At 40.2% G+C, this 15,542-nt stretch overlaps 1 protein-coding gene across 1 annotated transcript in view; it reads left to right on the forward strand.

The window, feature by feature from the left end:
* The first annotated feature begins 11,697 nt into the window (after positions 1 to 11,697).
* Positions 11,698 to 15,542, forward strand: part of LOC115041808 (probable phospholipid-transporting ATPase IF) — a 41,474-nt gene continuing 37,629 nt past the window's right edge. Inside the window, exon 1 of the mRNA XM_029499598.1 lies at positions 11,698 to 12,086. Coding sequence (XP_029355458.1) covers positions 12,060 to 12,086 — 27 coding nt within the window. The 5' untranslated portion in view covers positions 11,698 to 12,059. The remainder of the gene's footprint in view (positions 12,087 to 15,542) is intronic.

Below are 15,542 nucleotides of genomic sequence, written 5' to 3' on the forward strand. Positions count from 1 at the left end.
GATGGCAGGAGTGTAGAAGTGAAGCTTGTACATTCATGAGCGTGCCTTAAACGGGACAGCGACAACCCCTTAAATACCTCATGCACTCTTACCCTCCCTCTCTTTGTTGCTAAAAAACAAACAATTAGAGAAAATCTGTTTTTCTGTACAAGAGATTTAAAATGACAATAGATGAAACAAAAATTCAACAAACAGCTTTGAAGTTTTCAGAAGCAAATATTTATTCAATAACAAAAAGGCAAGCCAGGAGGGTTTCTTCGATTCAGGTGTTGTTCAGATGTGTGTGTGTCTGTGTGTGTGTATGTAAGTGTTTGTTTCCATTTTTAGGTTAGGATTAATGTCATTATGAAAAGTGAAACAGCAGGTAAACGCTGTGGGAGAACAATATTTTTGTTTGTGCATGAACATCAGGCCAGTATAAAGACAGCAGCTATTTTAAAGGTGTACCGTGAAAATTGGCAGATTAAGGAGTGACATAGCCGCTGTGGAAGCACATATGCTAAGAGACACACTTTCCTCCGTGCATGTGGTTTGGACACAGAATCTATTACCCTCAACCAAGGACAAACGCAAAATAAACATACATGTGTCTCGAAGTACCGCTAAGTTGAATTAGTGCCAACAATGTGTGGGTCTTAAGCAATAAAATAGATTTCTTAAAGCCCCTTTCCTCATGCAAAATGAATGCTCATCTTTTGCACCGTGTTGAGCTTCTAAACCCTCAACAAGTGCTTTTGCATGTTAAAGAACAATCCCACATTAGTCAGAGGGTTAAGAAACCATGGTGGACCAAACATCAAGGAAAAGTCTTTGTCAAGAAGCAGCCCAGTCAGGAGCTCATTGGTGGATATGTATTACCATCTAGTGGCTCCAAGGAGAACTGGTGATGGAAAGGTCTACCAGTCTATCAGTCTATCAGGTCTACCAGTAGAATTTATATATTAGGGACAACAATAAATTGCATCTCAACCTGTATCTGATTAAAAATTATAGATTGATGGGAAGAAAAATACAAACGAGAAAAAAACTTCCTGAAGATGACAATATGGAAAACTTTTGCTTCCCTGAAACTGCTCTCAACTACAGTTGCTGTAAATACATTTAAGGTTACAAACAGTAAGTTAACATAGATTTCACAACAATAAAAAAGGCAAACAATCAATGCATGACAAATATACTGAATTTCTCAGAGAAAGCAAACAAATTAAAACTTTATTTTGTGAAAAATGTGAAGTGCTTATCACAACACTGACACATGGATATGACGTAAGCCAAGTTTTAATGGTAACATTCAGTGCCTTCTCACATCTAACATTACTGTTTAACAATTAAACTTGAATTAAATGAAATTGAATGATTTGATTGATGAATTGATTGATGATTTGAAAGTTTGTGGTTTAGTTTTTCTTCACCCATTCATTCATTCATTTTAATATGGTTTCATTCAACCAAGATATGCTGTCAACTGGACACACTCATTTACACATGTTCAAGTAATCGTTGGTATTATTTACATAACGAAGTGAAACCACTGAAATACTTGGCCCTCGCTGAAGCAGGCTTCACACATACACACTCATGTGTATCTAAAGACACGTTTTAAAAGCCCCTGTACCCCTTGCTTTCCTGCTTTGTCTTTGATAGCTGTGGGTGTTTAGCGGCATGCTGCCTCTTCAGAAGAAAAAAAGATATGGGGGCAAGAAAGGGAGAGATACAGAGTAAAGAAAGGGAAGAAGGAGGAAGCAGGTCGAGCTAATGTTTGGTCTGTGGCTGATAAAGGTTTCAGATAAACATGGTGGTCCGCCTGCCTCCAAACACGCACCCGACTCCGTATGTAGCAGAGCGAGAGGAGCAGCCACCTGGCAACTCCATTTCTTATTCCACCACATATATATGTGTGTGTGTGTGTGTGTGTATGTGTGTGTGTGTGTGTGTGTGTGTGTGTGTGTGTGTGTGTGTGTGTGTGTGTGTGTGATAAACTAATTTCAAACAGGTGATGTACTAAATTGAATTTTTCAGACACTTTAAGACACTTTAAGACACTTTAAGACACTTTAAGACATACACTACCAGTCAAAAGTTTGGACACACTTTCTCATTCAAATGAATAGAAAAGTGTATCTTCTCAAGCAGAAACTGGTTGTTAGAAAAAGTCTGTCATTCCATCTACAGTCTGTCAGTGAACACAAGCTCCCCACTGAGCAAAGCAACAGCTAATAGAAGTTTGAACTCCTGATCAGCCAGTTGGTGGCTCATCCAAGTTTTTAAGTGATAAGACTCTTTAGCTAGCACAAAATTGATCATGTTGATAAACGGGTGATTGGCGACCTCTCCAGGGTGGACCCCGCCCTCACCCAGTGTGAGCAGGAATTGGCTCCAGCACCCCCCGCGACCCGGAAATGGATAGGCGGTAGGAGATGAATGAATGAATGAATAGGTATGTCAACAAGAAATCACTGTAAAATATATATGACCCCCGCACCAATATCTGACCATTTTTGACCCTCGGCCAGAGAAACAGGATCATGACAACTAGAGGCAGCATGTCCTCATACAAACAAACCAAACCATGAATCTGAGTGCAACCCTTCTGAGAAAATCTGTGAAACTTAGCCGACTCTTGGCATTAATTAAAATCCATATTACATGCTGTGCTTGTGTATGCAGTAGTGGCAGAATATGCTCCTTCCATTACATCCGTGCGTTGCCTCTATAGGTGTAATGCATACAGTGATATTCTCCCATTTTGTGCATGATCGCAGACACATATCCACACACATATATGCAGTTGGTGTAGTGACGGTAAGATCAGACATTACTTCAGTCAGCACAGATAAGAAAGGTTGTGAAACGAACTATGCAAATCTTTCCACTTCAGTTCATACTCAGTCTCATATCAAAGCTGTAGAGCGATAACAGCTCCCTCACACACAGTTTTAGATAGACTAGGTAACTCTGTTGGTGGTCTCTCCCCTTCTTGTCTGCCTTTCTCTTAGATTAGCCTACTGACTGACTGGTATGTACAACTTAATTCCTGGACATTAAAGTCTGACTTTAACCAAACTAAGTAGCTGTAGCTTAAGCCGAAAATAACAGAGATGCAACAGTGTTTGGCAGAATCATATTTTGCTTCCTTTTCTCAATGATCATCATCTGTACTTTTTGATGCTATTGAAAACAGACATGCTGAAATAATTGATTAACAATTTTTGTTCACATGTTTGAATAATGTTGATACAAATATATATATGTCATAATGTGTAGAAGATAATTCACATTTATACTGAATATATTGACTATGCTTTTGTGGTAAAGCTAATAAATCACCATAAATCATTGCTGCCAACGAACATTCAGGCAGGTCCCTTGGAGATCACTATCGCTGCCTCTGATGATAAAATAACTATTTCTGCATAGACAGGATGTATTAACTACTTCTACTTTCATGCATCAACCCTTTTGAGTTCAGTGTGTGTTTGTGTGTTTTAGGCTGCAGGTGTGCCATAAGTGTGTGTGTGTGTGGGGGGGGGGACATTTTCTTCTGGTGGTGGAGCAGAACAAACATGGATTAGAGCCACACCACCATGCAGGTATCAACAACTCCCCGTTCATCTACACACACACACCCAAACAGCCAGCTGCTACAGCTTACATGATGTCAGGACCATTAAAGTCATGTAGCTGTAGAGGGCAGACAGACAGATGAAAGGCTTGTCATTTAAACAGAGTGAACTATTAGGAGGCTTAAAATCGCTGATGGACGGACAGGTTTACTGCCTCGGGCATGTAGGCTGTAAAGGCCTGTAAGGTAGAGAGGATGAATGACTACGAGTGTGGGTCTGTGCATTTTAATACCATTTAATGACTTTAACACTATACTATGAGAAACAAGGAATTTTTTCATCATTATTCAATCATAAACACTGACCATGACGGAGACAAAAAATGCTGCAAGTCCTAAGGTATGATTGATGATTGATGTTGGCTCAGTCCTCTATACATAAACACACATGCACCCGCTGTCCTAGTCTGGAACTGTGCAAGCGATCCAGCGAGAGTTCAACCAGAGGTTTTCCTGATAACATTCATGCCTAAACTTACTGTTGCACATGCACACCTGTAATGCAGATGCCCACTGCATCACACACACAGCTTTTAGTTGGTAACAAAGAGTAAAACGCTCCAAAACCATTCCAGGACAACACACAAGGACATGTGAGATATGCCTGTTAACGTAACAATGTCCAATTCTCAGTGTCTTACATAAAGGTACAAAGATGCAACATGGTATTTAAACTCTACAGCCTTATATAAGTGATTTTAATGTTTTTCTTCATTATGGCACCACTAAAGCATAGATGGGAGCAAAAATAACCAAATATATTGAGCTGCAAAATTTTTAGTTTCTATGTTTTACGAAGTATTTCAAGTACTTTATTTGTTTGTTCCACTACATTTAAAGGTTATCCGACCAACTTCAGTTAATTCTCAGATAAAATTTTTGCATAAAAAAACATGATTAATCACTAAAATATACAGAACAATTTCTTGAGAGAAACCTAACTAACAAAAGGTAAAATCAAGCACAGCTCTATCATCAATAATACCATAATGAAGAACAATTAATATTGTAATAGGGAAAATTCTGCACATTCTTTTTTTTTTTTTTTTTTTACATTTTATTTGTCCTCATTCAACATTTGCCACCACTGGAGATGCAGCAGAACTTATGTCTGCGCTAGCTGCCTGCTAAAACAAACTGAGCGTGTCAGAACTCATAGAGACACACCAATCCAAACCAGCTGCTGCTCAGTCAGTCACAAGCTGGGGAGCCAAGAGCAAGACAACAGAAAGAGAGAGGGGATAGGGGCCCTATAGGCCAAGGTCATCAGAGACCAAGGTTGTCATGGCAACGTCTAACACACACAAATGCATGTTGTGAGCTAGAGTTACCACAGCAACTTACTACAAAACACACACATACCTCATCAAGAGAGGAATGAGTGTGGTTGACTCTGGCAGCTTTATCAAACTTCATTATAGAAACCTTTAGGCTTGAAGGGTCCTCTTATACTGAGACCTTTTATATTGTCAGTAGAAAAGACATATTTCTGACCTTGCGTTCATAGAAAAAAGGATGATAACTTGAAAGTTATACAAGTGTTTGTAAAAACCCATCACCATTTAAATTTATTTGCCTCAAACCCCAAAATCTGTGTTTTCTGTGTAACATAGAAGTATTTATAAAGCAACACGTGATAGTTTAAATTCTTGGCAATATGATATATGATGCATTTCCTCTGTGTGTGGCTTGTGAGACAGTGTGGAGTGAACTAGTGATCACAGCTAGGATTTAAAAAAAAATGTATGCTAAGTTGTGTGTGTCAAAATGATGGAAGGCATGGGCTTTGCAATTTCAAGCAGCTGCTTGTCCAGGTAGAAATGAAGCAGATCAGAGAAGCAGCAAAGCATAAACTGCCCCTTCCCACACACACACAGCAAACATGTACCGTGAGCAACTGACTCAAGAGGGAACCTTTTGACAAGAGACTCAGAACTGTTTAGGCACTCTGTGGGTGGCTCTACTGCAGCAGCTGCTGCATGGCGCTGTATCTGACAGGTGTATCACCAAAAATCCAGATTCATTGCTGAGATTCAGTTTCTGTTTGGTGAACAATCACTTAGGAATTTGTTGTAAACTTTGGGATGGGAGCTGAGATAAAAAAAAAAAAAAAACTGCCACAAAATGATATCAGTCTTATCAGATATGCACAGAATAGAGGTCAATTGCATGAAAATAAATAATATAAAATGGAATAACATTTCAAGTTATTATATTTATTTTATCACCTTCTCTGATGCAAACCGTCACCAATCACTGTCAGGTGGACTCTATAATGATTTAAACTTATGAAAACCTCCACCTCAACACACATGACAAAGAACAAAGAAAAGTTTTCAGTTTACTTATCTCACATTTCTTGATGGTATTGCAAAACTGAAAGGAAGTCGGAGAGAAAAAACAAAAACATAATTCTTGGTTAGAAATCTCGCTGTAGCTGTACTAAACACAACGCCTCACAGCAAAGGCTGTAATTTTATTTCCTTTGACATTAAAAAATGGAGCAAGCAGACCAAAAGGTTTATTGGTAATGGGTAATGTCAAAACATTTATTTTCTAGCTTCTTTTTAGGGTAATTAAATTCTAATTAAACTTCCACTTATTTGCTCTCTTATTTGCAGTAAAAAAAAAAAAAAAACAAGCTCTGCAATGCCTTTCCTCTGCCTCTTGTCGTTGATAGGAATGCACTCAGCGCTTAATGTGGATTATTTATAAAGATTCAGGTTCATTCAGTGATCTATTGGATGCAAACACACACACACACATGCAAACACATGCACACAGAGGTGTACACACACAACTTGTCGTCCGTGACCAGGCCCAGTGAAGTGGATGAAGAGCTGCCTTCCTTCTGTCTCTCTGGGTCGCAGAGTAAAGAGGTCAGGGTTTTAGGTGAAGAATCAGTAGCTGCTCAGGAAACCTAATACCAACTATCTGGCCACACACACACGGACACACACAAAACAGTTGAGCAGCAGTGATTCACCCAGTTGTAACTAACTGCCTTAAATAATCTTAAGTAGCTGATTAGAGGCTAAAGTCACACAAACACTCACACAGGCACACATGTGTGAGAAGTATTTGGGTTTAGTAGGCGTGATGCTGTGTTTTTCCTGACATATTTGTTGCTTTTCACAAATTACATTACAGCATAGCATTGTAAGACTTAAGTCTGACCACAAGAGGGAGACTCACACCACACATCACATCCCAAAGGCAGCTTTTACTTTGGCAAATCCTCTCACAGTAAGGCCTATGAATTTACAATGCCCAGTAAATCTTAATATTTTTCTTGATTGCAGTTCATACCAATTTCTGCCTGTATGGAAGTCCTTTGTTAGAAATTTTGTAAACGGCACAAAGCAACCTTCTTCTGTATGCCTGTAAAGCTTGTACTGGGCTAGAAGCAGCTTGATATTTTTTCAGTTTTTCCAAGACTCCTAGACAACTGGTATTGATTCAGCTAATCACTTTAAAAGCCAATTCATTTAATTTCTACATCTCTAAGAGGTGGAGCAGCTATTTTATCCAACCTCCCAGGATTCCTGGTCCCCACTATAAGACAGATATTCATGCTAATGCAACAAGACAGACACGGAGGAAGTGAAGTCTGAGCAAGTGTCTGCTAAACAGAAAGAGAGGGGGTCTATGCGGCGAGAGGGAAAACTTGTTCTAAGCCTATTAGAACTATTAGGGATACTTGGTGGTAATGATTGAAAGCCACTTAGCGCTGGTGTATTTACCAAGAGGATCAGCCACAGCATGGTTACACATGGATTAACTTAGTCCAATACTGAAACATGCACACTGACCAGGAGAGGAGAGTAGTACTTCAGAGTTTTTCACACACAAAGCTATTTGCTGTAAACCTATAGATTCTTTTATTGTAAAAAATCAAATTCAATCAAATTAAAATTATTGTTATTCAAAGTCCCATCAGAGGACTTAAGATTACTCTTCTTATGCAAAAGTGTAAAATCACTCATCTTTATTTCTTTATCAGGTGATAACAATATGTTGTCCCTCATGGCTCTGTATGACTGTTTGAATGTTGAAGGGTGAAGATTAGGGATCTGTGGTTGATGTCTGATATTTGAAAAATAAACCTTACTTGCTGCTTTCAAAAGGTACATTTCTGCACTTATTATAGTAACAAATTAATGAAAAACTGAATTGAACACCTCGCTACTTACTAAAATCATGCTGCTATTTTGTGTATTTTTTCTAATACATTTCAAAGTGTAAATGCATTATACTAACTAATTATTTAAATGTTAATCTATCAGTACCCGAATAATAATCCAATTTGCCTATATAATGAACTGCACTGAAATATAACAAGGGCCATGTATCCTCCATACTGCGTCCTTTTACTTAATTGAAATTTTTTATTAATTAAGTATTTCTAGATTGGGTTGTTCTACATTCAGAATCCAAATGTTTCTGCTATTTGTGCGCTGCGAGTGTTTTTTGTGGAGACTTCCACAAGACCTGAGGGCCATACTGGTGCTTGTGAAAACACAGGTAAGAATTTGTTAAGTGTGGCATCAGCAGCAACAGTAGTGTGTATCCAAAGTATTCATATAAAATATGTAAATCAAAACCGAAACGTTTCAGCAGTTGAAAATAACAACAATTTTATATCCTACATGAAACATACAAATAATGTGTTTTCCATGAGCCAGACACATAGGCTGTCCCTTGCCAACGCAACGTACAGCAGGCATTTCATCCCAATAGCTCACTGCATCACAACAGGACAATCACTTGCAAGACTGCAGCATAACTGAAGGTAAATCCAATACCCAGCTTGGAAGACAGCCAGACATTATCTGGCTGCCATAATGCCATTCACTTCCATGACAAATATCAAGGGCATTATGGATCAGTGGCCAGCAGTCTTCTGTCTGGGACATGGAGACATGGAATGTTGTCTTAAGCATGCAGCACTTAAAGTGGCAGCAAGTGCATGAGGTTCTGCAGAGTGCAAAAAAGAAAATGACACTGAATCAGAGTATTTTAGAGCAAACGGCTATATTAGGAAATTATGGCTTGGTTTAAACCAAACAGCCATGTTGTAGTAATTGTAAGTTTATACCGCTTGAAGGTTCGTTTTGAATTTGTGTGAAAGCATTTTTTCAGTCCCTGTAAAAACTGGCATTTAGAGATGCAAGGTAGCTGAACACTAACAACATGTATATTCTTTCTCAACTCTCACATTAAAAACTAACAAACTGTATGCAGACCAGCTGTGAGGTGGGAGCTCCCAGATGTTGCTGCTGCTGCTGCTGCAGTCCGTTATGTAAGTCAGTACAACCTAGAGATTATAGCCTGACTGTCACATGGGTAGAACCTCTGGGCTCTGGGCTCACATACAAACACAGATAGATAGCGGATTAGCTACAGGATTGGCAGAGTAAAGCTGTCTTCCTTTTGAAATTGTTTGACATTTTCTGTTTTTTACTAGATGCAAAGCAGAAGAAAACACATTGCAGCATGTGACACTGGTTATTGTAAATGATAGATGAGGGGGGCATTGAATCCAAGATATTGCAAGCACTGTGGCCCAGCCACTGCTTTACTCTGCTGACTCACAGAGTGGCCTAAAGCTGTCTTAATCCTGGAGATAAATGCATGTTGGTGGTGTTTTGGCTTGGCTTCAATGTTTTTGTTTTTTTCCCTGAACTTTAAAAAAGCTTTCATGATGGTGAGGCCAGTAGGAGGGGGCTTTGTGTGGTAGAGGGTTGAATCACTCCAGAACCTCAAGGCACAAATGTGAAGGTATTGAGAACGATACAAAACATGCAAATACATTTTACTTTTTCATTCGGGGGGTGGAGAAAAGAAGAACATGAAATTGCCAGAATGGCAGCCACAGCCATTCTGCCCTAAATATAGCTGCTGGAACACATTGATTGCACGGGATGATTATCATTTGCCATTTGCTTCTCTGGAGCTTGATGGGGGCAGCAATTCAATGTCTTCAATCATATACAGCATATTGAATCAATTTAGAAAATGCACAGTACAGCAAAACCTTTTAGATGTTTTCAAAAGCAGAAGCATTTCTCTTCTTCCCTGTTTAGTATCATTTGTTGTCTATATATCATTGACCGATTAGGTGCAGCAGCCATGTCTCCAAGGAGGGCGGTAACAGGAGTGGCTTCATTACTGGGAGAAAGCCACTGAAACAAGGGTGACCTCACTTTGTGTGAGATGCATCACAAGAGAAATCCTGGAACCACTAGAGGATTTGAAAGCATTGCTGAAATTAAGAAGAAAGGAAAAGAAAAAACGGATCCACTTGCTGTATCCATCTAAATGATTCAATTTATATCTAGCTCTAAACTACTGCATTTGTAATCTTCCAATCGGAAAAGATGTGGGCCACATAATAAATCAAACTAAATGACATGATTTGAATGCACAATCACTGAACTTGAAAGGAACTACTTTTTCCAGCTAATTATTTTAGTTGGAAAGCTGCTCCAGGAGAGGAGAAAACATGCAGCCTCCACATCTAAAAGTAAAGCACACTTTAAGGTTCCACTTTGTTGGCTCTATGTCAAATGGCATTCACCAGTTTTAAAAGTGCCCCGTAAGCGATCCACACGTCTTCAAGCCCTGCGTTATCAGTATTTGATGCATAAAGGATGAGCAGGTTTGCAATGCAGTAAATACCCTTGCGAATTAACAGCACCACCGCAATGTTTATATATTGCAAATATTTATACTTTGATACATTTCCCCACTGAGGGAGTAATAAAGGATTTTCTTGATAATTATATATGGTGTAAACTCTATTCAGCAGATTAACTTAAATTAAAAAGTGCAGCAACATCTAGCTATCTGTGTCTGTCTGTCTGTCTGTCTATCTCTTTCTGTGTCTTTCTCTCCCTCTGTCTCTCTGTCTGTCTCTCTCTATCTGTCTGTCTGTCTCTCTCCCTGTCTCTCTGTCTGTCTGTCTCCCTTTCTCCCTGTCTGTCTGTCTGTCTCTCTCTCTCTCTCTGTCTCCCTCCCTCTCTCTGTCTGTCTGTCTGTCTCTCCCTCTCTCTCTCTGTCTGTCTCTCTCCCTCTGTCTGTCTGTCCGTCTGTCTCCCTCCCTCTCTCTCTCTCTGTCTGTCTCTCTCCCTCTGTCTGTCCGTCTGTCTCCCTCCCTCTGTCTGTCTGTCTGTCTCTCTCCCTCTGTCTGTATGTCTGTCTGTCTGTCTCTCTCTCTCTCCCCTCCCTCCCTCCCTCCCTCCTTCTGTCTGTCTGTCTGTCTGTCTCTCCCTCTCCCTCTGTCTCTCTGTCTGTCTGTCTGTCTCTCTCCCTCTGTCTGTCTCTCTCTCTCTCTCTGTCTGTCTCTCTCCCTCTGTCTGTCTCTCCCTCTCTCTCTGTCTGTCTCTCTCCCTCTGTCTGTCTGTCTGTCTGTCTCTCCCTCTCTCTCTGTCTGTCTCTCTCCCTCTGTCTGTCTGTCTGTCTGTCTCTCCCTCTCTCTCTGTCTGTCTGTCTCTCTCCCTCTCTCTGTCTGTCTGTCTGTCTCTGTCCCTCTGTCTGTCTGTCTGTCTCTCCCTCTCTCTCTGTCTGTCTCTCTCCCTCTGTCTGTCTGTCTGTCTCTCCCTCTCTCTCTGTCTGTCTGTATGTCTCTCTCTCTCTGTCTGTCTGTCTGTCTCTCCCTCTCTCTCTGTCTGTCTGTATGTCTCTCTCTCTCTGTCTGTCTGTCTGTCTCTCCCTCTCTCTGTCTGTCTCTCTCTCTCTCCCTCTCTCTCTGTCTGTCTGTCTGCCTCTCTCTCTCTCTCTGTCTGTCTGTCTGTCTGTCTCTCCCTCTCTGTCTGTCTGTCTGTCTGTCTCTCTCTCTCTCTCTCTGTCTGTCTGTCTGTCTCTCTCTCTCTCTCTCTCTCTCTCTCTGTCTGTCTGTCTGTCTGTCTCTCCCTCTCTGTCTGTCTGTCTCTCTCTCTCTGTCTGTCTGTCTGTCTCTCCCTCTCTCTCTCTCTCTCTCTCTCTCTCTCTGTCTGTCTGTCTGTCTCTCCCTCTCTCTGTCCCCCTCCCTCTGTCTGTCCGTGCTGAGCAGGCAGGGGGCGTTGGGAGGCCGCTGTGGGAGCAGTCAGAGTCGGTACAGCTGTATGCTGGCAGGGGGAGGCTGTTCGTGGCAGAGCAGAGATGGTGCGCAGCTCGCTGGGACTCCCCGGCCAGCCGTCTGTCGCTTTCACCGGGGCTCGTCTCTCTGACATTTCGGCGGAATGGGAAAGGCTGGATTTGTGTTCTTGCACGGTTACGCCACATGAACGTGTCGCGTAATGCGACCGAGGAAGAGCCGCCTTTCGGGTGAAACATTTATGGTTCGGGACGGCTTCTGGTTGGAGTAGCTAGTTGCTAGCGCCCGGCTAGCGACTGTGCTCGCTACTTCGAGTGTATTTTTTATTTTTTATTTTTATTTTTATTTTTTTTTGCAAGGATGCTACGGTGGATACGACAGCAGCTGGTAAAACTACTCTACCCTTCTCATTTCATTAGCCTCCATTAGCCCACAACAACAGCCACGCAATACATAACTTACTCACGGAAAGCTGCGTGAAGTTTATTAGGATACATGTTAGCAAGCTAACCTAGCCCATTTAGCTGTTACCTATGTATACTAAACATTGTTTGGTAGCAGTGACAGCCAGGTGTAGGTTAACACGTTAGCCACCCTCCCAGCTAGCTGCCATTAACTAGCCGATAATCGGTCACTCTCAACTAATTCATGTGTTTTCAGCTAAAAACTGAGCTGAAATAAAGTGCGGTATCTGAATCGTTTCGCGTTATGTCAACACTTTACCGGAGTCTAATAAGTTATCGCCGGTTAGCAGGCTAAAGATGTAAAAAGTTGAACAGCGTTTCTTAGTCCACTTCAACCCGGTAGTGTTGACTTTTCCACCACAAGCTACTTAAACTCAGACTCATTTTTCTTCCGCAATGGATCGTTAATTTGTGTTTAAAGAGGCAATGAATCAACATTTGACAGCTGCTCAGACATTATTCACATTAGATATCAAGTCAAATTATGGCGTCTCTAATGCTGACTTTAATGACCTCCTTTGTCTCGGTCAGGGGCTTTGCTTCAAAATGAATCACAACCTTGTTTGATAGCATATGTTACTGGTGCTGCCTGTATTTGTTGTGTTCCCCTGTTGTTTGTCCATAAACTTGTCTGCAGAGACGCACCGACAGGCAAAGTGATCGGTGGAGCAGCTCACCAACAATTATGAGCCACAATTCAATCCGATTGAATTAACGTTTCTAGTACAAGGAACAATCGATCGAGTTTTTAGTTATGCTTGACATATGTATGATTTGTGTTAAAGTCACTCTGCAATGTCACTATTGTTATATTTTTGATGGTTAAACTAGAGTTCATAGTTGAAATGAGAGTGCTGTGTGAGCATGTGAGGTGGGTATTCCCATTGAATGAATGAGTGCATGCATGTTATAAATTTAGGTACACATTGGCCAAACTGTTGATGTGACTGTAGTTAGAGAGCTTATTCAATGTTAATGTTTTTTAAACTCTCCCAACCCACACACTGAGTTCTTCCTGTACTTGCAAAGGTTAGGCGACACTTAAATTAAATGCCTCACCTGTGGTTCAGGTTGGGAGGCTGTCAGTGTGTGCTAAAAAGTTTCTTTGTTTTTAGAGATTAATTTTAGAACACCATAGGGAGTTTGTGTCCATAGAATTTGCAACCTTGCCTAATTTAAGATAGCTCAGTTCATATGACCCCTTCCATGTACCTGACCTGTCTAGTTAATTAAAAAAGTAATTAAACTTAATTCAAGTGGTCTAATGAAAAAGTTTTTTTTTTAAAGGCATTTGTCTGACCTTGATAACAACTAGACGATGGTGTAAAGATGTTTTTTTACTGGTACACATTAGGGAGGGTAAGGCGGAGATATCAGACTGGAGGACAATAATAGTTGCAAATGAAAAAATCCTTTGACTTTTTGCTCTGGAAACTAAGAACAAATGTAAATTTCTCTATGTATTATTTCTCCTAATTTCCAAATGATATCGTTTAGTTTTTATGTTTACCTCCCTGGAAGCTGTTGTTACATTTCCTTATGTATGATCAGAAGGTCTCAGAAGTGGTGTCTAGCTGTTTAATTGCCATAAACCACTATATTCGTTTTGTCATTGTCAGTCGTGGTTTGTTGTTTGGTTTTTCTGTGTGTCTGTGTGTTGTTTTTTCTCCACTTTGGTGACATTTTTATTGTCTGTTTTGAATTTATTTCCCAAAGGCATATTTTACACATGTAAAGCTTGATATTTGGGAGTTTGGCTATTGCTTCACTGCATTTGTTCAGATTAAATTTCAAAACTGTTGCCTCCAACTGATGTTATTTTATGGGGGGAAAAAATCCCGATTGGTCATGTCATATCTTGTGTTATTAGATATATGTTGGACATGCCTTGAGTCAAGTTAAAATTGCTATGGTATTAAGGACTTGCATAGAAAAGCAGCTTCCATTGCATCTGAACACAGTCTATTGCAACCTGTCTTCCTGTTAGTGTTGCAGCCCCTCCCCCTTCCCTCCCCTCCCTTATTAGCTTATTCCATTTGATAAAATGCTTTTTGGTCTAAAATACACTTCAGTGTGTTGCTTTTGTTGTCATATCTTAGACTATCTCCCAACCCTGGTTAAGGCCAACGATTCCTCCAAGGTGGTACGGGACTTAAAGGCTTTATGCAGGCAGCAATTACCAGTTGCTCCACAAATTGATGGAGGAACAAAAGTATGGGGACAAAATAAAAAGTATTGAGCTTGCTTACAGGAAAGCCCTATTGAAATTGTTGCTGTAGTGGCAGTAGTGTTTTTAATTTACATTGTAGTAGCAGCCTGCTACTTCTCAATATAAAGTATTACTCTCTTTAAATCTTTTCTATTAGGGGAAATAAAAATGATAAACTGGCTACTTCTCACTTAATTGATGAATTAAAAGAAAAGGTCAAGTGCGTAGAATATGAGACAATTGTACCACAGCCTGCATTGGTCTACCTAGCTACTTAAATTACTAGTTTAAGGCTGCATTGTGGCACTTGTAGATATGTTGGGTAAGGCGTTTCCTACATTTTTGTCACAGTTACACAAGACACTTTAGTGATTACTAAGCCAGTGATTCAGCTAACTTAAACCACTGTGTTTAAAGATGTCAATGATTAAAGCACCGGAGAGCTTATTGATGTGGTGGAGACTAAGAAACTCAAACTCCGTAGTCTGTCTGAGAAACTGAGTGGAGAGTGGTATGGTGACATTTCCTCCTCAGCAGTGATCAAAGTAGCTTGAGTAGTATGTGAATGATCCTAAAGTGTAAAATATCATTGACTAATGCCAGTGACTTAGCAACTACTTTGAGAGGTGAGAGGATTTCTGTCTTACAAACATCGCTTCCTAGCAGTGACATTGGTTGATTGAAAATCCTGTATTACTTTACATCTGCATAATTGGAAGTGCTTCATGGGACCTGCTCAGCAGTCGGTGATAGTTAACAGTGCTCCTATTCTGTATATTCCTGTTACCCCCCAAAGACTCTGGTTATAAAGAGCACCTCTTAGCTTATGATACTGTATGTAAGTTGCTTTGATAGACTGTTAATTGTTCACAAGCAGAATTGACCATCCTTTTAAAATGATAAAGTTTTGGGCTATGTTGGGAAAAACTAACAAAAATAAAGTACATTATGTGAAATGGTAGAAACTTTTTCCAACTGGTAGTTACCTTAGACTCTCGAGAACATTTAGTTAAAAAGGCAAAAATTTATAACAATTTAACACAACAGGACACACTGAATGTCTAATCAAGGAAATTGAAATCTGTGAGAACCTCCTTTTGTTGGCAGCATTTTCCTGGTCAGGAATTCACTGTAGAGGAATGGTGCTGTGCCATGACTGGATCAGTTTCA

The sequence above is a fragment of the Echeneis naucrates genome, chromosome 4 (genome assembly GCF_900963305.1).
Source record: "Echeneis naucrates chromosome 4, fEcheNa1.1, whole genome shotgun sequence".
Classification (NCBI taxonomy): domain Eukaryota; kingdom Metazoa; phylum Chordata; class Actinopteri; order Carangiformes; family Echeneidae; genus Echeneis; species Echeneis naucrates.